This window comes from Photinus pyralis, unplaced genomic scaffold, assembly GCF_008802855.1.
Source record: "Photinus pyralis isolate 1611_PpyrPB1 unplaced genomic scaffold, Ppyr1.3 Ppyr1.4_LG8, whole genome shotgun sequence".
Taxonomy (NCBI): Eukaryota; Metazoa; Arthropoda; class Insecta; order Coleoptera; family Lampyridae; genus Photinus; species Photinus pyralis.
The window spans coordinates 5,440,075-5,465,278 of NW_022170819.1; the positions used below are offsets into that span (position 1 = coordinate 5,440,075).

General features: G+C 40.3%; 2 protein-coding genes across 2 annotated transcripts; both read left to right on the forward strand.

Moving 5' to 3' along the window:
• The first annotated feature begins 823 nt into the window (after positions 1-823).
• On the forward strand, positions 824-5,336 carry LOC116178114 (6-phosphofructo-2-kinase/fructose-2,6-bisphosphatase-like). The gene is made up of 4 exons (XM_031497491.1): positions 824-1,290; positions 1,814-1,957; positions 2,011-2,795; positions 4,620-5,336. Exons 1-4 carry the CDS (start codon positions 1,245-1,247, stop codon positions 5,079-5,081), a joined length of 1,437 nt encoding a protein of 478 aa, XP_031353351.1. The 5' UTR covers positions 824-1,244; the 3' UTR covers positions 5,082-5,336.
• Positions 5,337-7,858: 2,522 nt separating this feature from the next.
• LOC116177866 (transcription elongation factor SPT6) lies at positions 7,859-24,182 on the forward strand. The gene is made up of 18 exons (XM_031497015.1): positions 7,859-8,026; positions 8,094-8,178; positions 8,225-8,418; positions 8,467-8,574; positions 8,621-8,790; positions 8,837-8,977; positions 9,027-9,246; positions 9,791-10,448; positions 10,498-10,627; positions 14,157-14,502; positions 14,553-14,790; positions 14,871-15,025; positions 15,073-15,931; positions 15,979-16,146; positions 21,871-22,240; positions 22,289-22,805; positions 23,191-23,565; positions 23,615-24,182. The coding sequence occupies exons 1-18, from the start codon at positions 7,988-7,990 to the stop codon at positions 24,158-24,160; spliced, it is 5,319 nt and encodes a 1,772-aa protein (XP_031352875.1). The 5' UTR covers positions 7,859-7,987; the 3' UTR covers positions 24,161-24,182.
• Positions 24,183-25,204: the final 1,022 nt, after the last annotated feature.

Genomic DNA, 25,204 nt, shown 5'->3' on the forward strand with positions numbered 1-25,204 from the left:
GAGGTCAAATGACTATGTGCCCCACGTACGGACGCCAGATCAACAAAATTACATCACGATTTCATCGAATTTATTCTTTGATTCGTCCATCTATAAATAAGGAAACACAAACGCTGCCAATTTGTTTTGAAAACAATAGACGTTTGTACAACAAATTTTCCGTTTGACCCACGCATCGCTAATCAATTGTTGTTATCGCATTTATCGATATACCTACTTCACAACAACCTTGAATACTTTACAATCAGGTACGTCTTCACGTTTCGTCCAAATCCACTCTTCAGGAATTTAAATCGATGTCAGTGGGTCACTTACAACCTTTGCACCCTAACAATCAATTTGCAAGAAACTTTAGCACTGACGCGCGCGAATTTTTTTTTAAAATTTCTATCAGATCGTCCCGATATATAAAAGTGTAAAAATACGCGAATGGTGTAGTAAACAAAAAACATGACCATCCGTAAACTACATTTATCCACAAAATGTAAACAAAGCGTGAACTTTGGAGTATGGTTGTTTTTGAGGCGATGTCGTCGTACCTATTTCAATAAACGTGGATATTGAGGTGGTTCTATTTAAAATTTTTGCACGTGGAGCTTTTGTGAAATGAAAACTGATGCGCCGGAAGAGAGCAAGGTGTGCGACCTTGCTTTTTCCATTCGTGCAATTTGCTAATAGGAGTGTTTGGTAATCTTCGTAACACATTATCATTGAATGATGACGTTTGACCAAACAGTCCAGTGAGCGCACCTTCCACTTTTCCCTTGCGCCAACCACATCGATCTATATATTTGAGGAGAGCTTCGTAATTTCAACATACTATAGCGAGTCTTCCAGTGAGCACTGTAGTTCTCGATAAAGTGCACGATTAATTAGTGATTAGTGCTTAATTACCGTCGCGTTCAACTATTTCACGTGTGTTAGTTTTACTTGGTTGTAAATCTGGCGACGGAATTTAGATATAGGCTGGGAATGCGACATATCCTGAAGAAGTTCATAATATACACTTCCTCAGATCACTTTTCAGAAGATTACGTTTTCATTTAGTATTTTATGTTGTAACAATTACCTACTTTTACTTTTTTTAATTTCCTTTTTGTTACTTTAAACGGAAAAAAACGTAAAGCGTGTGTTTGGACTGTTTACCAAGATCGCAGGAAGGGCCAAAAACACCACAAGAAAATTCGGAGCTTTTATCATTTCAACTAGTTTCACCTCCTACAATTACCAATCAACCTTGCAAAATGGCGTCCGTACCTCGCTTTTCAAATGACAGGGAAGAAAACAAAGGTAAGCTCACTCCGAACAGCGCGCTAAATTTAAAATCGCAACTCATTCATTTCGCGAACATGCCGTGGCTAAATGCATGCACGCAAAGGTGAAATATATTTTGGGAGACTGCGTCCTGCCAAATTTCTAGAACGAGATGTATTTTTAAATGGTTCCCAAAGGAACGCTCAAAGTCCAAATGCTTTAACAGGTCACATCCATACATTTAATAAATACTCCTCGGTGTAATATTAATTGATAATTGGTCCACGTTATCTCAAACGACCAATAAAATAAATAGCGGCCATAAAGCTATTTCCGCTTTAATTACGCAATTTGCAGTCGCAATGTCGAAAATTTAAATAAATGGTACAATAACTCCTCTCCCATGGTACAAAGGCGCTTTGGAAGGCGTCCAAGAGCGTCAGAGATGTGAGAAACTTCACATTTTAAAAAAGATCTTTTGTTAGTCATGTCTAAACGTGCGTTCGAACAATAAATTCACCCATCCACATGGCAACTAATCCGGAACTCTTCCCCTTAGGTCAACCCCAAGCCTCAAAGCGAACACCCCTGAGGCAATTCTCTCCATTACTGGTTGCTATGGTTGGACTTCCGGGGCGCGGAAAGAGTCTACTGGCAAGGCGGCTATCTCGCTACCTCAACTATACCGGGGACACAACAAAAGGTGACTATACCGACGGTAGCGCGAAACAAAATTACTAATTACCTCGAATTTAGTATTAGACATAAGCGATTACCGGCGCAAGCATATGGAGAAGTACGGGTCGCACGAGATGTTCCGGGCCGATAACCTGCCGGCGTGGCGCTTGCGCCAGAAAAGTTTCCACGAAGCCTTGGAGGACGCGGTCGCCTGGCTGAGCGAGCCCGGCCATCACGTCGCGATTTTGGACGGCCCGAACGTCTCGCGCCATCAGCGCCAGGAAATCTATGATCTCATCTATGGACAGAAAGGGTTTAGGATAATGTTCATCGAGTGCGTCTGCGAAGATCCGGCGATCCTCGAGCGCAACTTCAAGGACATCCTGCAGTACAGCGCCGACTACTCGAGCATGGCGACCGAGCAGGCGCTCACAGATTTGACGTACAAAATGGCGCACTACAAGGCTCAGTATGAGTCGCCGAGTCTCGGCAGCCACTGGGAGCTGCCTTGCCCGATGGTTAAGGTGCTCGACGGCGGGTTCGGCGGAATCGTCGCGCACGGCATCACCGGCGTGAAGGAGAGCAAAATTTTGGCGTACATCTCGGTTCCGAAACTGAGCCAGCAGAACATCTACTTCAGTCGGCATGGAGAGAGCGAGTTCAACGTCATCGGCCGGATCGGCGGTGACGCTCCGCTGTCGCCGCGCGGTCGAGTGTACGCGCACGCTTTGGCAAATCACCTCCGCACCTTAAACTTACCCGCCTTACAAGTTTGGACCTCGACGCTTAAACGTACAAAGGCAACTGCTGCCAACATTCATGCTCCTCAACAACACCTGTCCGAGCTAGACGAAGTCTTTTCTGTAAGTATCTTGCTCGTGCCATCGCTCTTCTAATGGCAACAAGTTACAAAAACCTTGGCACGGTTTTATCTGATGAAACGATATAACCGCCCTATGCAGGGTGTCTTAAATTGAGTAGGATAACATGGCTATCTTTGTTATTGTTATACTTACAGATTTGCTTAAATTGGCAAGGTTGGGTATTGTTTTATGCCGATGGATATTTCGATGCAATATTTTGAAAAAAAAGTTGTTTAAAAAGTTCAAATATTTTAATAACAAAGAGAGCTATTGGTAAAAGTTACAAGATTCAATCGGTTAAATTAAATGGACGTAGAAACAAATTTTCCAAATGGCGGTTTTCGAGATATTGACATCAACTTTCTTATTTTAAATGGACGCCATATTGGATTTTTACGTCACTCTATAGACAAAAAAATTACAAAACCAGTGATACTAAACACTCAGTATTTCATTTGCGAATCAACCTTGCATTTTTGCCTAAAGTTTACAATGTATTTCTTATGGCAATTTTTACTCAGTTTGATACAGTTTTTTTTTCCAACCATGTATCACAAGTTTCATTCAAATAATAAACATGGGTATAATTCCAATTTTCATTTTTTCTTTATAGTTGGCCATGGAAACAAAACTAGCATAGAGGGCTAATTGTCATTTGTTTAACAGGAATACACTCCGCAAAGTATAACTGCTGCAGTAGGTGCCGAACGTGCTCTGTTATTATATTTTTGTTATGTTAATTACCCGCCAGACAATTGTAACATTGCAAAATGTTAATTGCTTGCTGTTTCCATAGCCACCTATGAAAAAAAAATGAAAATTGTAATTTTATCCATGTTTATTATTTGAATGATAACTTGTGATATATGGTTGGAAAGAGAAAAAAAACTATATCAAACTGAGTAAAAATTCAAACTGGCGTCCATTTAATATAAGGAAGTTGATGTCAATATCCTAAAAACTGCCATTTTAAAAAAATGTTTTCTACGTCCATCGATTTATCCCATCGAATCTTGTAACTTTTATTTGAAACTTTTTTCGATAGCTCTCTTTGTTACTTTAATATGTGAACTTTTTAAAAAAATGGCGATCTTCACATTTTTCCAATTATCTACGAAACAAATTTTTTTTTAAAATATCGCATCGGAATATCCATGGAATGTTATCATAATTAATTTACGACACTGTATAATAAAAAAAAATAACAAAAAATATGATATGATATAATAGTATACAGGGTGTTCTCAAAAATTATGCTGTTGTATGTAATAAATTTCGAAAGAGTCTTTTCGATATTATACAAAAATGTTGTTATAATCGGGCTCACTCATATTTTGGAAGCTCACTATTCTTCTGAAGATTCTTAATTCATTGTGAGCTTTGAACCTTAACCCTTAAATCTTTTTTCGTTTATTTTGATCTAGAAAATTCGTGAATAGTGAGTGAATCGTCTGGAATATAGAAATATTTTTTATATTGAGCCGGATTTGAATTTAACATATCTCCAAATCTTTTCAAATATTTTGTGATATACAGGGTGTAAGTCAAAAGCTGTGATGTAACATTTATAATGAATATAGGCGTCATATATTGATCATATTGGAAATTCTTGTGGATGGTATTTCGCGGCAAGCAAAAATGAAGCTTGCCTAAAAAATTTTAGTTTTTCATAGTATGCTCAAAGTCCATGGAAACGTAAGCAGATAAACATTTAAAAATGCGGCAAAATATACAGGGTGGTCTCTTTTGTGGCGTCAATCAATAGTGCTTAATTCCATTTTAAACACTCCCTAATTGCATACTGATCTTTTGATTACATTACAGGGCGATTGCGAAAGTTTAACGTACGAGGAGCTGCAAGAAAGATTCCCGCGTGAGCTCGCTCTACGCGATCGTGATAAATTAAAGTATCGTTATCCTCAGGGAGAATCCTACGTGGACGTGATGCAACGTCTAGTGCCTATCTTAACTCAGTTAGAATCCGAAAACAACGTCCTGACAATATCTCATCAGGCGGTGCTGCGCTGCGTTCTGGGCTACTACCTCGAAATACCCGCCGAAGAAATTCCCTACGTTCACGTTCCGCTACACACCATTATTAAGGTATCGCTGAAGGGGTACAAGTACACAATGGAGACTGTGAAAATGCCCATTGACTGCGTCGACACCAATAGGGCGAAGCCGAGTAATTGTCTGATAAATCGTACTACCGAAGAAGCACTTTTGACCGTTCCTGCCCATCTAGAATCTATGTCTGGTTTGAACGCTCTCACCACCTGTATATAAATTATCAATTTCATTTCGACCTATCTATAAATGTAGCTAGATGCGTCCGGTAGTGATGCGTGGCGCACTTTTTTGTTTCGATTTTTACTAATACCTCAAAAGTTGACGTTTGCCAATACAAACAGCAATATGTTTTATACAGATTGTTAGAGATAAGAGTTGTTTCTTCTAGAAATACTGTGATCTTTTATTTATGCATTTTTATGGCATGTAAAAATTAAGTTTATATTATTAATATACACATATTACACATTGTTTTTGTCTATCGATAAGATTACTCAAGTTTGTTGGCCTCGCTCGAGTATACAATCTTTTTTGAATGTGCTATGACGACAATGACCTAAGATCAATGTCATAGTTCAATTTATTTCATAACGTTATCAAGTGTAGAGTTTATGATTGACGTCAAATATTATCTGGAGAAGACGATAAAAGTCCATCGGAAATGTATGTAAATTTTATCGTGCTTGTCTTCCGTGTGTCTGAAACAAACAAATTTCTTATCGGCAAGTTAAAAACACCAATTTCACATCAAATGATAGTCCTACTGCTTATGTTTATTATTATTATTCCACATTAATATTTATTGGTGGTGTTCATCCAATAAATATTTCCACACGTCACAATAACTATTACAATAAATTATGGGGGCAATAATTTGTAAGTTAATTATTATTATAGTCAGTCCTTCTTGTCAGGTCTAGTCTGGTTAACTAATCGCACGGATTAAAATCAAGTAACGATTAGTGTTTGCTTGTACATCAAGTCAAGTTTTGTCGAGTCCTAAATTTTATAAAGGATGCTAAAAAAAAAATTTTAATAAAAAAAATAAAGAAAATAATAATTTTAAAAATAAAAAAATAAAATTTGTTGTAAATCAGGATATGCATGATTAAAGCGCATTTTTGGTAATACAGGTCAGTATTTTATTAGCGAACTTTAAAATTATCGATCTCACGAGTAATTTTGGCTGCGTTAAATAATTAATTTTATTTAATTTCAATTGAGGGTACGTCTTTATTTTGTAAAACAAATCCCAAAGTAAATAATTAAGTTTTTATACTGGTAGCGCTATCTAACGGTAAAAATCTCACAAGTAATCTAATTCAAATAAACTAGAGCCTGCACATCTACACTATAGCAGAAAGCTTTGAGTGAAAATTTGAAGTCTCTAATAGCTATTGTAGTTGCTGAGATCTCAGCCAGCCATAACAAACATGGTAGCGCTAAAAAATCACATCGGTTACGTTACACTTAGGTATATGCTTTTCACTGCATTCAGAAAGTTTCCAAAACCCACTGGATTCATTTTGGGTGTTCCAAAAGTGTGCTATATAGGTCGTATCCGAAATTTTTGAGATGATTTTAGACATTTCGATATTCGTTTATGGTTTATTTCCCGGAAAGCGCTCAAGAAGCCTCGGGCATGGGCAACCTTTTTTTCCAAGGGGCCAAAATAACATTTTTCATATGCGCCACCGGCCAAAGTTGAAAATCCAAATAAAAAGTATGTTTAAAGAAATTTTTTGGTGTATTTGTTGCAATATGTGGTTTAAAAATGTTGCTGAATCTCGAAACACGTGTCGTTTTATTGCCCCACCCGGTATATATGATATATCGCGACGAAAATTCTGGAAAATACCTGGGGATATCTGTGAAAGAGGCTTTCAAACGTCTTGGAAGCTTCGGATTACGCGTCCACTAGATGCTGCGATGTAACATAATCATAATTAATTAATTCGAAATTTTAATATAACTTGACGGGCCTTATGAAGTATTAACAGTGACGTAACTAGGTATTTTTCGAAGCGGTGCCGGATCTGGTTTTGGCGCCCTACCATATTTGCGCGCCTTATCACTTACCATTGAGCTCTAATTAATAAAACACTGCACATTTTTGAGAGAAACTTACACGAAATTTTAAAAGCACTGCACTACTTAAATTTTAGAAAAATGTTTTCCACACAACTTTTAATCCGGCTCATATTCAATAGCACTGTCTCTGCTTCTGCTGACAGGGACCTTAGCGTCAGCTGACTCTACGGAGGTTCTCATCTTGTGCACGGGTCATGATGGCTAACATCTCTACCTGAAACACGATGCTATGCTGACCAAGGGAGAAGCTGACGTCAGCTCTCGATCGATCGCCATATATGTCCAATACCCATGTCCGTTCTTTTCCGTTAGGGACCCGTCTGTAAACCACACGAGTCCCTCAGATTTGAGGAAAGGGCAATTTGAGTTTAGCCACTGTTCCCTGTTCGAGAGACTGCCTTTAACTCTTTTCTATTGGGAAACGGGGTTGATTGACGCGCTAGTACAATAACTTTGGAAACCGTTAGCAGGAGGATCTCAAACACCTTTTACATATCTTTCAGGTAGGGCTGAAGAAAATTGTTTGAAGCAGTGGAAAACTTCCTAAGACAATCTGAAACTCTTAATAAAGGCTATGGAGAGTATCAGATTGTCTTAGAAAGCTTCAAACGATTTTCTTGCCTTTAAAGTGCTTTTCATAACTTTCTATAGTATAGGTAGTTCGTTTTACTTCCCATAGCCCTTCTAGAAATTCGATAATGGACTATAGATCTTTGCAAAAGGCAAAATTGCTCTGGAAAGGGGTATGAAAGTAAGGTAGCTCAAATTTGTACCTAATTGAGAGAAATTTGGAATTTTCTATTTTGTACTAAGCCAGAACAATTTTTTTAAGTAATGGGAACGTTTGCGAAATGGAAACGTAAACACTCTACGCATGCCTCACTCTAGCCAATCCCGTTACCGATCATCCTTCCATTTTCAAAATGGATTCGTAATCACTGATGGCGTCTTATTAAATAAATAGTCATAATATTTTGTATCAAAACATTTATATATTCCTTTCTTCCTGTAGCTTAAGTTTAAAGTAGAAAATGGCAGACTTTATTGACTCGGAGGCCGAAGAGAGCGAGGTAAGTAAAGTGTCACAATTCCCACACACATGCAGGTCCCTGGCATACCTCACTCGAAACTTTGCAGGAGGAGGAAGAATTAGAGCCCCACGAAAGGAAAAAGGCGAAACAGGCGAAGGCCACCGTCGAGGACAGTTCCGAAGAGGAAGAGGGTAAGGTGTCGATTGCCCCGGTACGATTTTAATCGTTTACTTTTAGATGACGAGGAGAAACTGCGCGAGGAGTTGAAGGACCTAATCGATGACAACCCCATCGAAACGGATGGCGAGGATTCGGACGGATCGGGAGGGGCGAAACGGAAAAAGTCCGACGACGAGGAGTTCGACGATCGCTTGGAGGATGAGGATTACGATTTGCTCGAGGAGAATTTGGGTGTTAAAGTCGAAAGACGGGTACGTAGTTGACTCGGTGCGGAGGAGGGGTTAGATTTCGCGTTGTAGAAATTTAAGAGGTTACGGCGGATTGTCGACGAGGAGAGCGACGGCGAGGAGGCCGCCGACGAGGGGAGGGACCGTGACACTATTGCTATGGAGATTTTTTCGGATGACGTGAGTGTGCTTTCTGTTAAACGTTTAGTAACGTGACAATTTGAAGGACGACGATCATCGGTCGGAGCGAAGTCAGAGACCGGTCGTTGAGCCCGAGCAGTTTGTCGAAGAAGAAGATGAAGGGGAGTATTCTGACGCGGATGACTTTATTGTGGACGACGACGGGCGTCCCCTTGCCGACAAGAGAAAGAAACGGAAACCCATATTTACCGATGCGTAAGTTAGTGATTGCTCAGATTGGTTTTGTAAGGCTTTTCGATAGCGCACTTCAAGAGGCCCAGGAGACTTTCGGGGTCGATTTCGATTATGACGAGTTTTCAAAGTACGAACAGGACGATTATGAGGAAGAAGAAGAGGACGAGGAGGACGATTACGTCGACGATGACGAAGAAGGCGAACGGAGGTAGGTTAATAATTGAAGATCGCGATATGCACAACTCGATTTAAATTAGGCGACAGCCGAAGAAGACCGCCAGAAAGAAACCGACACGTAAATCTATATTCGAAGTGTACGAGCCTAGTGAGCTAAAACGGGGGTTCTTTACCGATTTGGATAATGAAATACGTAACACGGATATTCCCGAGCGTATGCAACTGAGAGAGGTTCCTGTCACGTCCGTTTCGGAAGATTCTAACGAACTGACGGAGGAAGCAGAGTGGATTTATAAACAAGTAAGGCATTCCCAACTCGTTGGAACTTGGCAAAGACCAATTTCTCATAAGGTACATTAGCAATATAGAGCGGCAAATTGAATAGAAGCACACTGCAGTACTTTGCTGGGAGTTTCTATACTCTATTCATTTTAAGAAGGTGGCGGTAGAAATCGTAGGGAAGCTTTGACCTTCACTGTGATTGGTTAAACCACAAGTCTGTATTACACCGACAAATAAAATGTGTGACCAATTTTGTTATGTTAGCAGTTTCGGTTACGAACTAAACTGTCGAACTGATATTAGATGTCAATTTCAATGATCCAAATGTGAAATCTTTTGGTTTATATTCATATTTTTCAAATCTGGTGCGGTTTTATATTTATCCTGTGTGTGTCTATCTTTAAACACAGCGCCATCTACTACCTTCTTATAATGAATACAGTAGGTATGGGTAGATTGCGTTCTATTCTCTGTACTAAAAGTAATAATAGTCAATTAGCCGCTCTACATTGATAGTGTACTCTTTACAAGCAGTTCTCCCGATAACAATTTTTACTGTTAGGCCTTCTGTAAACCAACGGTATCAATGCAAGATGCCCACTTATCACTTGAGGCAAGAGAGCGTCAACGAAAAGGACCACAAACTGTTGGAAAAATCCGTAAAGCGTTAGACTTCATTCGCAATCAACAGTTGGAGGTACCGTTTATTGCCTTCTATCGTAAGGAGTACGTACAACCGGAGCTCAACATAAACGACCTGTGGAAGGTGTACAAATTCGACGCTAAATGGTGCCAACTGAAACAGCGCAAGGAAAACCTGATTTCGCTATTCGAAAAAATGCGCTCGTACCAACTGGACGAGCTAATGAAAGATCCGGATGCGCCGATTCCGGACAATGTGCGCGTCATGAAAGATAGCGACATAGAGCGGCTGAAAAACGTGCAAACGGCCGAGGAGCTGCAGGACGTTCACAATCACTTTGTTCTGTACTACGCGCACGATCTTCCCGCGATGCACGCGGCGTGGCGCGCCAAGGAAAAAGAGCGCAAGAGACAGGAGAAGCGCGCGGAGAGGCTGAGGAGGATAGCCGAAAGCGAGGATGTCGGAGATATTCCCGACGAACTCGACATCGAAGAGGACGACGACGAGCCCGAGCCGGAAACATTGAAGTATGCCAATCGGTCTGGCTCGTACACCTTATGCACGAAAGCCGGAATCAGTTCGTATCAATCGTACTTCTAGGCAATGTATAAACAATTTCCTTGCAGATGGGTTGGCCAAGCGTTTTGGTCTTTCACCTGAGAACTTTGCCGAGAATTTGCGTGACAATTATCAGCGACACGAGGTTGATCAAGAGCTGATTGATGTACAAGAACTTGCCAAGCAATACATTTCTCCGTAAGTGTCTAGTTGATAAGGGATAGGATATTATACATAAATCAGTTTTGTAATTGGTACCATTACGGCTCTTGTGAAAAATATTTGTGTGTGTGGAGAATTGTGTCCTGCGTGATCTGTTAGTGGAACCAGGTAGATGCTTGGCAGTCAGACGCTTCTAAACAAAGTTATCGCCCACACGGACAGACAGACATGCTATCGAGGTAAATGATTAATGCATAGGAGACACATAAACATTTCAAGGTCGCCTGGCATACATTCAAAAGCCTCCGACACTCCATTCTGCAGATATTTGCACTGAATGCTTTGTGGTCACCAATAGATCTGTCTTGTCTCGATGTTCCACTTGCCTTTTATGAGTACCCTCTTCCAACACTTCGTTGTTAAGGTATTTGCTTTGACTTTACCAATAGGTATGTCTCATCCAGTCGACTCAATTTGCCTTTGAGAGTACTTTCCGCCGACAAACCGATTTTGACATGTTCACTCGTAAAGTTTTGACATCGATGGATATACAGGGTGGGCCATTAGTGTGTGGGTGGAATATTGTGGGTTTATTAACGCCCACATTTAAAATTTATTGTCCAGGAATGTTGAAGGACCCTTAAGAGTACAACCTAAAAATATTTTCAACGAAATTGTAATTGTTATACAGGGTGATTATATCAAAGTTGCATTTTTTAAATAGAACTTCCTGTATATTATTACACATTTCGATTCCTTGCTCAATTTTAGTGTAACTTTATGTATTACACATGATATCTAAAATGAGTTGTTTAGCTGCAATTAGTCATTTTTTGTTGAGATTTTCTTATAGAATGTGTCCTGTAGAATCCATAATTTCAACTGCCTTTTTTTGAGCCCCGAAAAAAAAATTGTCTCAGATCGACCCGGAAAAACTTGTTCTTTTAGAATGTGACCTGTAGAATCCATAATTTCAAACAGTTCCAAGATTGGGCTACTAGTTCAAAAGTTACAGCCCTTTGAATTTTTTTTCGAAATTGGTTTCTAGTGTATAACTTTTGATTGAGAAGTCCGATCGAAAAAGTACGAATTGATTTGGATTCTAATCATCTTCATTTACGTAAATTTCTCCCTGTCTCACTAATTCATTTTTAAAAGGTACAAGGTGGTTCAAATTTATGGTTCACCATTGGGATTGGGAATGGTGAGAGATACGCTGTAGCTTAAATGGGAGCAAAGTTACCCCTTTTTGTGACTAAAAAACGCATTTGAGGTTTTTTAAAAATCTTGAAAATAACAGATATCACCAAAAAACTAAAAACGTCAAATTTCGTGTTCTATTTTCCCGAGGATTAGGTCGCATTTGGACGGTCTCCCTTAGCATCTTGTATTGGTTTTTTTTTTGGAGAATCTGAATCTGTTCTCAGAATTTCCATAAGACGTACGAGGTAAAAGCTACAAGCTTATTTCTTATAGACGCCATATTGGATTTTTACGGAATGAGATCTTGCTGAATCAACATGGCTATGATGGTGATGCATTCAAGTGAATTTCTTTGTTATGTAGATCCCAATGGTGCGCCACGAATTTGAAGCACCCTGTACGCATGCTTATGCATATTTGAAATAAATAAACAATAAATGCCGATGAAATTTCCCAGAAAAAAAATTAATAAAATGAACTCTGCTATATGCTTTTATGAATGGCTATAATTTCAATTATTCAGTATTTTAAATGTCCGAAATCTTTGTTCCTCCAATAAAATTACGTCGTGTGCAAGTGCACAATCTCGTTATGGCACTGACTGTAATTTGGTTTAATCCACGTTCAAAGGGGGCCAGTATATAGGGATTGGTTCCATTGTTTCCAACATAATTTTCTCCATTTCTTTTGTTTTATTCTGCTTGACATATTTATTTTTTTGGGTTATCGAAATGCACACTGTATTAGTCCTTCACTTAGGGAACCAGAAAATTACGTTTCATGACAATGAATCTTACAGTATGAGACGTTTCGCCGTCGGCATGTCTCTGTGGCCATTTTCGTTGCCATATGCTAAGTGGTTCAAAAATTAGTAGGGGGGAAGAGGGCGAACTTTTGACGCGTACTGTATAAGTAGTAGTTAAAATTGAGCTGTAATATTTATAATATAATGTTTATAAGTGGGTACATAATCCACATTTCCAGTTTAAGACCGCTTTTACACGGGGATACAGTCGCCCGCAGACCGGCATCTCGGATACACCTATAACATTGCGTCTGATGGAGCGGTTCACACACGCATAATTCTCGCATACAGTATTGGCCACTAAATTTCGGTTTCTCGCTAGTCCCAGTGATTTTGTGACTTTGGGGGGACTGATCGGATCCTATGGACTGTTTATACGAGGATACTTTTTCATTAGCACCGACAAAGTACTTACCTCCTTGCACAAAAGCAGTCAGGAAAGCCCAAAGTCTGTGAGGTGTATTGAACACGAATTCTGACAGACAGATTGTATCTCGGATACAGTATTTCCCCGTCTAAAAGCGGTCAGAATTTATGTCAAATACACTCCGCAGACTTTGGGCATTATAAACTTCTCTTTCGCAGTGATGTACTATTTTAGTGATACAATGGCGGGCTAATGAAAAAGTCTCCTTGTGTAAACAGTTCCAATGAACCCATTACCCATCAGTCCCCCAACATTCTAAAATCATCGGGCGACTGGGACTGGCCAGAGACCAAAATTTAGTCGCCAATACTGTGCTGTACCAAGGCCAGCTCAGAAAGACTGCGCAACTCAAGATTTAAATTCAAAACTTTCCCTCCCAAACTAACTGAACCCCATGGCACGTGATCGTCTACACAAAGCTGCCTAACCTGAATAATAAAATAATAGGGCCACTTACTACGTTGTGTTTTTAAGAGTCGCTACAAGATATGTGTTGCTTGTCGGAGTGAGGATCAAGTAAGGAATACAAACAAGTACATGCTTTAATTTAATCCAAATAATTCGCAATGCAAGATTAAATTTAGAAAATGGTAGTTCACCGAGCACAAATATGACAATAGGCTGGTGGAAAAAAGAACTGACCAAGAAAAAACCAACCAACAAATTAATATTAAACTTTATAGCAAAATTAGTTGTCTGTAATGGCATAAATGCATATTATGATAATAATAATAATAATAATTAAATTCATATCTGAAAAAAAAAACAAAATTAAATTGATGGTTGTCAAGTAAATTTATATAATGTTGCATCACAGGCTCCACTGGAATTTCTAAAGAATCAATATTTCACACACATAACAAAAAAAGACAATCATTAAAACATTACAATAAATTCACATAATAGGTTTGGATATTCCATCGATAATTAACGATAAGATTATATCGATTAATCGTTTTTTTGCACAGCACTACCTGGGACTGCTGGGTTTTACCTTTGTCTACGTCGTATAACCCTAAACTCAATACATGAATTACTTGTATGCGTTTTTTCTTGGTACAAATATGAAATAAAGAACGAATTTATAGCAGCCGAATTGATTGTAGCCATTTGTGTACCTTTGATTTCAGGAAATTCCCCACAGTCGACGATGTTTTGCAAGCAGCTAGGTTTATGGTAGCCTTGCAAATCGCCCGAGAGCCCCTAGTTCGAAAGTGCGTGCGTGAGGTGTTCTTCGAACGAGCGAAAATTACGATTCGCCCCACAAAAAAAGGAATCAAAGTCATCGACGAAACTCACAACTGCTACAGCATGAAATACGTGAAAAATAAACCGGTGCGCGACCTGTCGGGCGATCAGTTCCTCAAACTTTCATTGGCGGAGGAGGAGAACTTGCTCATCATCACCGTTAACGATACGATCGAGGGGAACACGAGCAATTCGTACATCGACGAAGTGAAGCAATTATATATCAGGGTGAGTTGGCGTGACGCGCGCGAGGGAAATTAAACTCGTTTACTCCGCAGGATGAGTTCAGCAAAAACGTGCAGGATTGGAACGCGCTGCGCATGGAATGCGTGGAGCGCGCCTTAATCAGGTGCGTGCTGCCCGATCTCCGAAACGAACTTAAGAGAACTTTGCTGACCGAGGCGAAGGAGGCGATTCTCAAGGCTTGCTGTCGGAAGCTCTATAACTGGATTAAGATGGCACCTTGCCACGTAGCGTTTCCGGACGAGGAGGAGGACGAATGGGATACTTCGAGAGGTATGGGTTTCCATGTTCTTAAAATTCGAATGCCGCCATCTAGCGATGTACTTATAAGTCAATTTGATTCACCCATGTAGGCATGCGCGTTATGGCAATTGCTTACGTGCCGGACTACTCACAGTCTGCTTTCACGTGCATGGCCGCACCTGACGGTGACATTACGGACTATCTGCGCCTGCCGCATTTGCTCAAGCGAAAGAATAGCTATCGGGAGGACGAAAAGACGTTAAAGGTTCGCATTATATCGAATTTGAATACAATCTAACTAGGGACTTTCAGGAAGCCGATCTTCAAGCAATTCGTAACTTTATACTTACGAAAAAGCCGCACATTGTGTGCGTAGGCGGAGAATCGCGGGAAGCTGTGATGATCGTCGAAGACGTAAAGGGCGTGATTGCTGAATTGGTCGAGTCGGAGCAGTTCCCAACGATAAATGTTGAGATTATCGATAACGAATTGGCTAAGGTCTACGCCAATTGCAACAAGGGAATGAGCGATTTTCGCGATTATCCCGAGCTGTTGAGGCAAGCCGCTTCGTTGGCGAGAAAAATGCAAGACCCACTCATAGAATACTCCCAACTGTGTACGGCCGATGAGGAGCTGCTAAGTTTACGCTATCATCCTCTGCAAGAGCAAATTTCAAAGGAAGACCTCTTAGAAAATTTATACTTGGAGTTTGTGAATCGAACGAACGAAGTAGGAGTTGATATTAATCGCGCAGTACAACATCCCCACACATCAAATTTAGTGCAATTTATTTGCGGTTTAGGCCCCCGGAAGGGTCAGGCGCTTCTTCGCGTCTTAAAACAAACAAATCAGAGGCTCGAAAATCGAACGCAGCTCGTCACGGCATGTCACATGGGGCCGAAGGTGTTCATCAATTGTTCCGGTTTCGTAAAGATCGACACCAACAGCCTGGGCGACAGCACGGAGGCGTACGTCGAAATTTTAGACGGATCGCGAGTTCACCCCGAAACGTACGAATGGGCGAGAAAGATGGCCGTCGACGCTTTGGAGTACGACGACGATGAGGGCGCCAATCCGGCAGGCGCCTTGGAGGAGATCCTCGAGGCGCCCGAGAGACTGAAAGACTTGGATCTGGACGCGTTCGCGGAGGAGCTCGAACGTCAAGGATTTGGTAAGATCTGTAGAACTTTCACTGGTGCGTAAACGTGACGATTTTAGGCAATAAAAGCATTACGTTGTACGATATTAGAGCGGAATTAAATTCAAGGTATAAAGACTTGCGAACTTCATTCTCCTCACCGAATCCTGAGGAGATGTTCGATATGTTAACTAAGGAAAGTCCGGAGACGTTCTACATTGGAAAAATGGTTACTGCGACTGTCGTCGGTAAGCACTTTTATTCCTCTTGATATTCTCGACACTTTGTATATTGCGTGTGCAATGGCAAACGATCACTAAGCCGTCTGGCATTCACTATATTTTATTAAATTGAAAGACACAGTGGCCTCCGGACAATTCTAAAGGATTGACTAGACGAATTTTAATAGACACCTGACCTGACATGAAAACTCTGTCTGGGTCGCACTTAGGGTTCGAGTTACACAGTTAATTAATTGACAAAGACAAAAATTTATTCCACCAAACAAACAAGGGGAAAATTGAACAATAATGCTGAAAGAAAAAGAGGAATGATAGTGTAGGGGTTAAGAGCCAAAATAGGTTTCAACCTTGCATTTTGTGATAACTTTATGAAACTTTCAGAGGATGTTCTAGACACCCTAAGGTTCAGTTTCAGCTATGCCGCCATCCCCGCAACCCCGGACTGCACTTGCTATAGCGGTTTTCTTAAGCGCAGGGTAGCATTTCAATACCCGCCCATAAAATGGGTCAAAAATGTATGTCCAGGGTTTGTTTTGTATTTTCTTACATCTAGGAAGGTTGAAGGGAATTGTCAAATACCCAGGGAGAATTTATTTAGGGTATTTTACGTGGTTTACCTATTTTTAAGGCGCTTTTAACAGTGCCGACTAGGGAATGCAATCCCGCAGCAAAATCTCAATCCCGGTATTTGTGGGATCTCGCTCCCGCTTCATTTATGTGCGGGATTAATCTCGCAAAAATGCTGCGGGATCCCGGTGTTTCGGGATCCCGCAATCCCGGTATTGCATTCCCCCTAGTTTCTAGTCTATAACTTTTGATTGAGAAGTCTGATCGAAAAAGTACGAATTGTTTTGGATTCTACTCACCAAAATTAATAAGAAAAAGTGTTTTCCAGAGAAATTTTGGTGCAGTCGATTTTTAGTAAAAAAGGAAGGTTATACACTGCCTTTTTTTGAGGCCCTCAAAAAAAATTATCTCAGATCTACCCGGAAAAAACTTTTCTTATAGAATGTGGCCTGTAGAATCCATAATTTCAAACAGTTCCTAGATTGGGCTACTAGTTCAAAAGTTACAGCCCTTTGAATTTTCTTTTGAAATTGGTTTCGGTATTTGTGGGATTGTTAGATGTTAATCCCGCGGGATCCCGGAATGTGCGGGATCTCGCAAAACTTTAAATAAATTGGCAAATAAGCAATTCTGTGCGGTTAACTTCTGTATTAAAATAAATCGCTGATTATCACAATATTTAACAAAAAAGTACCTTCGGCCTAACTTAGAACTCAATGAAAAATGAGATCCCATTTTTACACGTACTCCGTACGCAGGCGTTCGACAGACAAATAATAAATCTACTAAGTTTTTTTAATGGTTTAATAAGTTCAATTTTGCGATATGCAAAGGCACTGACACCACAAACAAAAAAAGAAATGCACACGCCCTCAAACCGCCGCGAAAGAAAAAACCCCGTCTTCTTGTCTCTACTATTTAAAGTAGTACCACTTCCACTATAAAAAAAACTCTTTTTTCATGAAGTTTCCTATAAACTGCCAATAATAATAATAATAATACTTTTTATCGCAAACGACCAGTGCACCCTTCCTTCTAACACGAGGGGCAAACAACTTACAAAAAAGTGTACACCATATTTAAAATATTTATATTTAACAGTATTTGTAAGTAATTCACGTATATTTGTAGGACTTATTATATTTGAAAGTAATCAAGACATTTAATAAGTACCTAATCAGAATATTTTCAATATAATCATTATAATGTTGTTAATGTCAATGTACAGAAAAAGCAACCAACTGCAGTCACTGAACGGTCGCGCGCGGATGCACATTTGTAAACGACAGACGCGTCGCCTCGTTTATAACGATTGAATGTGTGCCGTAATGGTCTAGCTAGTGGTAAGGATTTTCAGCTTGTAAAACAAAACTGCATATCCTAATTCAACGGAGATGTCTTTTCAATTTTTTTTTAAAACAAAAATGCCGCGAACTTTTCCGAAGGAAAAACGCGTTTGCTATTTATGAATGGCCGAGAGGGTAATCTCTTCAATATCAGAGGTAGTACATGTGCAATATTGCACACACTGCCATAATATTGCACAATATTGTGCACATTGCACAGCTATTGCACAAATTGCACTACTATTGTACACATTGCGCCATTTTTCCACTGATATTGCACATTTGTTTTTCCATATCGCACAGGTCACACAAAAAGGCAAGACATTTGAAAATAAGAATCAACAAATAGTGCTCCAATTTTTATTATCAAAACAAAATGAGCATGCGCAAACTAACTGCATATTTGAGAAAATACAGTGTGGCAAGTTTCCACACGGTATACAGGCTGATTCAAATTCGAGGGCCACCATGGGGATCTCGGGAACTGGAATAGATAGGTAGGTAGTTTAAATTCGGCAAAGTTGCGTATTTTGATAATTAACAAAATGCAGTTTTGACACTGAAAAAATTCAGATTACTTTCGGAGATATCCGGAAAAAAAAACGAAATTTTGCAAAATCGTTTTTATTTTTTACTGAAGTTATTTAAAAAGATATTTCGAAATAAATGACACATTATTATGGCCACTTTCTTCCCTCTACATTTCTACAAGATGCTACTTTTACATTTTAATTTTGACGTTTCGTCTCCAGTCAACCAACATCAACTTTGTTTTTTCTTATGGAAGTTATAGCAAGTTGTAATACCAGCCCCTATGAAAGCGATTAGCATTAGTCAGGCGAAGTGTAGAAATGATGAATAATATATAAAATTTTAAAAAATCTTCATGGACCGGGAATCGAATTAGGGCCGCCCGCGTGGTAGCTACAATGATTAGACGAACGACGACTGTGACGACTATAGCGCGTTCGCACCTCCAAATCAGTGCCAGATTTAGTTCATGGACCGCCGGGGGCTAAGTCATACTATACCGCCAGTAGGTAGGGAAAAAAGCTGAATCTTGGTTTTTTTGTAATACTTCAGTTAATTTTGTTGTTTTTCTAACTTTTGTCGTTTCCAAAATGCACCTCCTTCTTTTCCGCTCATTTTTTAGAAACTTCACGAAAACACTCCACTAATAAATGAGTACCATTTTCTGCGCTGAGGCGTAATGACCTAACAGCATTGACGACACGGCGTACCAGCCGGACACGCTGGCGGCTGGCTCTGAGACACAACAAAACTTAAGCTTAAATAAACCCCTAGAGCGGATCTAAACAAGTTGTAAATCAGCATATTATGCATGATGAAAGCGCATTTTTGGTCATGCAGATCAGAGTTTTATTAGCAAAGTTTAAAATTATCGATCTCACGAGTAATCTAGCTCAAAATAGACTAGAGCCTGCACATCTACACTACATCAGAAAGCTTTTAGTGAAAATATAAAGTCTAGCAATTGTAATTGCTGAGATCTCAGCCAGACAGCCAGCCAGCCATAACGAACATAATAGCGTATTTTTTTTCAAAAATGCGCTAAAAAGCGGCAGAGCACCTCGGTTTGACCCTACGGAATCATTGGATTTCACCCATTTTCAATAGGATTGTTACATGTGGCATGTAGGTCAACTGTGCAAAGTTTGAACTGAATCGGTCCAAGCCTTTGGCAGTTATCGTGTTCACCGACGGACAGATGGACACCATCGACCCCCTATAAAGCTTACATCGCTTTGCTCCGCCGCTTAATAATTGTTTGTAATAAGGGTTTAACAAGTAAATGTGCGCCCGACAATATAGTCAATGGAAAGTAGAGGTAAATAACGGATGATGGGACCACCCTTTGTCCTTTGTCAGCAAAGTGTAGATTTCCCGAAAACATGAAACGTGTTTTTGCCAGTGCTTTTGTGCGTCCAACGACCTGCTACCGCCGGCAACCCGAGACCGGCAATTTTATAGGTGAAGAGACCTGCAAGTTTTATTACCATGATATTTCAGAAACTGAACCCCATAAATTAAATATCTACAATTAGAATTGTGGTGATAGAAGCGACGACGTACCGCCTCTCAAAATTTACCGCCGGGGGTTAATAGTCCCATAGCCCCCCCCCCCTAAATCCGGCACTGCTCCAAATTCAGTATGGTGCTTATGGATATACAGTACATGCTTGCCAAACGTGACAATTACAGCACAAGGAAATTATGTTTTGTTATACTTCAATTTAATCATATGTCAATTTGACATTAATGCGGTTAGAAACAAGGATAGTATTATCGAAGAATGACGCAAACTAGTAAGAGAGGCAATTAGTCCATAAGACCCCATACTGAATCTGGAGGTGCGAACGCGCTATAGCATTAGAGAACTAATGACAGAAATCGTCAAATCAAATGTTTTCACTGTCAAATTAAAAACTATCAAATTAAAAAGTGATCGTTATAGGTTATTTTGCAACAAATCTTCAACATATGTTCTGAAGCGACATTTCTTAACATAAGTTTTCAAAGATTTTAAATGTGCACATGGTCATTATACCATGGACTACTGTAGCCGGCACGTAAGAAAGCGAAAGAATGAGTCAGGCGAAATGTAGAAATGCTAAATAATATAAAAAAATAATAAACGTATCCCCACTATGCATATTTTATTGATTGGACATAGTGGTGCGCCACAGAGCCAGTTGGTCCTCCCGAGGATCCTCCTGCAGACTCTAATTAGTCATCTGCGCATAGTCCGCTGTAGCCTTCTTACGTGTCGTGTCGGTACCAGTACAAAGCAAAATTAAGTACTTAAGTTAACTCACAATATTTTCAAATAGTTAAAATGTGCACAGTCTGATTTTGTCACCATGTCACGAACAGCATTTCTTAACTCACAAAACCTCGCAAGATTTAAAATGTGCACACTGCAATGGCATTACCTATATGGAAATGTCAATGTCAAAAGCTTTAGCCGGAAATGAGAGTTTGACACACTTGCGCATGCGCGATTCTGCCCAAACCTTTTTTGTCTAAAAATATGTGTACAAAATTTGGTTCTAATCAGTTTAGCTGTTTAACCGGAAATGAGTGTACAGACGGATCGACACTCCTAAATACTGTATTATAAATGACTTAGGCCAATTGCACCGTCAAAATTAAGTATCCCTTAAAGTTAAGCATAACTTAGATACCATAGTGACGATTGTCTTAATAATCGTTGCCATAGATTTAAATTTCGGCTTAACTTTAAGTAAGGCTTAATTTTGTTGGTGCAACTGGGGCTAAGGCGTTCACAATAATTTAAAACAACTGCTAATAAGCGCGATATTTCCCAGTGAAACTGATGCGCGCGCTTTTTTTGAGCTTCTTCACTAAGTAACCTGACCTTACCATTACCAAATATGTAATTAAAATACTCGACAAGTAACAAAAAGTCGTTGAAAAAGTAATTAAAATATTTAAAATGTAATCAAAATACTGAAAATGTATTTGCAGGTACTGAAAATACTCAAAACATACTCAACAAGCAATTAAAGTACTGAAAAAGTAATCAAGTAATTAAAAATCCCATTAAGGAGTTTGCCCCTCGTTCTAACACCCTACCTAAATTGAACAAATTACAAAAGCGATCAAATTAAAACGAAAAAATTACCAATTACACAAATTTCTAAAATAAAAAAATACACTGAGATACAAATTCAATTCAAGCACAATAAACCAACTTTGTGTTTATTTGTAAGTAACCAACCAGATTTGCACTTAAAAACACAGGGTGCCTCATTGTTACCTCGCATTATCGTAGGTATAACGCATAAGAAGCCACAAGCAGAACAGCTAGATCAGGCGAATCCTGTACGTAACGACGAGACCGGACTATGGCAATGTCCCTTTTGTCTGAAGAATGACTTCCCGGAGCTTTCCGACGTGTGGAATCACTTTGATGCGGGCGCCTGTCCCGGGCAGGCGACGGGCGTTAGGCTGCGATTAGACAACGGTATCTCAGGTTACATACACATAAAGAATTTGAGCGATAAGCACGTGACGAATCCAGAGGAGCGCGTCTCCTTGGGGCAGCTGATACACTGTCGCATTATTAAGATTGACGTTGAGCGATTTTCGGTCGATTGCACTTCGAAATCGAGCGATTTGGCGGATAAGAATCACGAGTGGCGGTGAGTATTCCACCCACCTGAAGTATCTTGTGCTGCAACATTGTTTAGGCCGCCCAAGGATCCGTACTACGATCAGGATTCGGAAGACAAAGATTTGAGAACCGAGCAGGAAATTAAGAAGAACAAACAAAGACAGACGTACATTAAGCGCGTCATCGTCCACCCGGCGTTTCACAACATTTCGTTTGCCGAAGCGGAAAAGTGTATGGCGAACATGGATCAGGGCGAGGTGATCATAAGACCGTCGAGTAAGGGCTCGGATCATTTGACGATAACGTGGAAAGTCGCCGACAAGATCTATCAACATATCGACGTCAAGGAGGAGGGCAAGACGAATGCGTTTTCGCTAGGATCCTCGCTTTGGATTAATGGGGAGTCGTTTGAAGATTTAGACGAGATTATCGCCCGACATGTAACGCCCATGGCCGCGCATGCGCGAGATCTGTTATACTTCAAGTATTATAAGGACACCGAAGGCGGTCTCAAGGATAAGTCTGAAGAATATCTCAAAGAGGAAAAGAAGAAAAACTCGTCTAAGATTCATTACGTTATTAGCGTAAGCAAGGTAGGTGGATATTTCAGTGATCTGTAATTTGGCGACTATACTGCATTCATTATAAGAAGGTAGTAGATGGCGCTGTGTTTGAAGATCGACACACACTGGAAAAATATAAAACGGCACAAAAAATATAAATATAAATCAAACGATATCACGCTTGGATCTTTGAAATTGACAGCTAATGACAGTTCGACAGTTTAGTTTGTAATTGAAACTTCTAACAGACAGAATTCGTCACTTGTTATATTTTTCATGGTAATACTGACTCGTGTTTTAACCAATCACAGTGAAGGTCAAACTGTCCCTATGCTTTCTACCGCTACCTTCTTAAAATGAATAGCGTATAGTTTCGATTTATTCTGAAGAAATGAAGCAATTTTTGACATTGCAGAATTATCCTGGGAAATTCTTGTTGTCGTATTTGCCGAGAAACAAATGCCGGCACGAGTTTGTCACGGTGACACCTGAGGGCTTTCGGTTTAGGCAGCAAATATTCGACTCGGTCGGTAGTTTGTTTAAGTGGTTCAAGGAACACTTCCGAGATCCGATACCGGGCGGCGTCACGCCCGGCACTCCGAGAACGGGGCACAATTCGTACGGAACCGCTACTCCCAACATCAACAGCATGAATCCAGAAGCAATACAAAGGGTGGCCCAAAACATGCCGTCTCACATGATGCAAGCGCTGAGTGCCGTAGCGAATCAAACTCCTCACTACCCTCACACGCCGGGAGGGGCGTATGGCGCCAATACGTTCGTTGGCACGGTAAACGGAGTTGCATTCGAAATTCTGTATGTCATAACCTTATTTTCAGCCGTACACACCGAGTGGCCAAACACCTTACATGACGCCCTACCAGACTCCTCACGCGTCCCCCCACCTATCAAACACCGGCTTTTTACATCCAGGCTCCGTGACTCCTGGTCAAAGAGGCGCCTACCGCCCGGTGCCGACCCACTCGCCCGTCATCCACAACGGTCCACACGCACGACAGTTCCCCCCTGGCGGCGACGGCGGTCGGCCGTACGCCACCGACTCGCCGCGAAGCTTCACCAGCGACCACAGCTACCGGAGCTTTTCGGGCGGTCAGCGTAACGCTCACTCCGAAAACATGGACTGGCAGAAGGCGGCGGAGGCGTGGGCCAAGTCGAACAATCGAGACGGATCGCGGGGCGAAAGTCGCAACACGCCGCGCTCGGGCGGCCAGCGCACTCCTCGCTTCGACGAGTTGCGCGCTGATCTGGATCGTGGAAAGTTCGGGAAAAGTCCGCGCTCGGCGCGCTCGACGCCGCGAACCAACACTTCACCTCATTCCATGTCTCTGGGCGATGCAACACCTTTATACGATGAAAACATTTAATAAAAATTCTAATAGACGAGTATTTTGTTATTGTTATTTGATATTTAATTTTAGCGTTTCACATTTTTAAATTAAGTAACCTTTTACTGAAAATAACGATTTTAGAGTATTTATTTTTGATTTTCAGGTGTTCCGTTTTAACTGTTTCGGTCGTAAGTTATTTTTGCATTGTAATTTTGAAATGTAAAAGTAGAAATTTTTAATGATTTTTGCAGTTTGGGGTTTCCTTTTCCATTCCACTGAAAGCAGCCTTTATTAATAAAGCCTTGTGGTGAACATTAGGAGGTTTTTATCTGATGAAAGTAAACTGGGATTGATCAGATTAACAATGCTTGACCTGGTAGAGAACGAGGGAAGATTGATGACTTCCGCTTGCGCGTCGCCTTATAAAGTCGCGCATGCGTGTGAGTGAGCGAAAGTTTTTACATTAACATCAACCCTATATAAGAATTTATTAAAGTGCAACCCCTAGTCGTTTGTAAATTACGAATTTTTGTAGTTAAAAATGCAATCTTTCTTGGCAGTTGTCCAGTGTTAGGGTTGTCATTTTAAAAGGCGCATCAAATACTTCTATTTATAAATAATTATTACGCTTGAGGGTTAACAACAACCCTATATAAGTGTTTATAAAATTGCAACCCCTAGTCGTTTGTAAATTACGAATTTTTTTAAGTTTAAAGAGCTAGGTTTAGCCTTCCCTTTTTCAGTATTTCAATGTGTGAAGTAGTGTGGGCTCATTGGTAAGAGTTTATATACTTTATTTCATTTTTGTTTGTTCCCTGATAAAGCCCGAGTGCACGAAAGTGGGCAAAACGTTGAGTTTACATTCAACACTGACAGGGTCCTATGTTGGAAGTCACTCGCAGAAGTCTGGCCATGGAAGCTTCCACTTTGATCTATATGCTTCAGATGCTCTGGAGTTCTTTCACAATTTTCAGATTCTTCTAATTTTCGCCTTCTTTAGAGTAAACATTTCGAATTAAATATTGTTATATGGGAAACAGAATGGCGTAGGCGACGGCGAAACAAGAGGAAGTGAAGGGG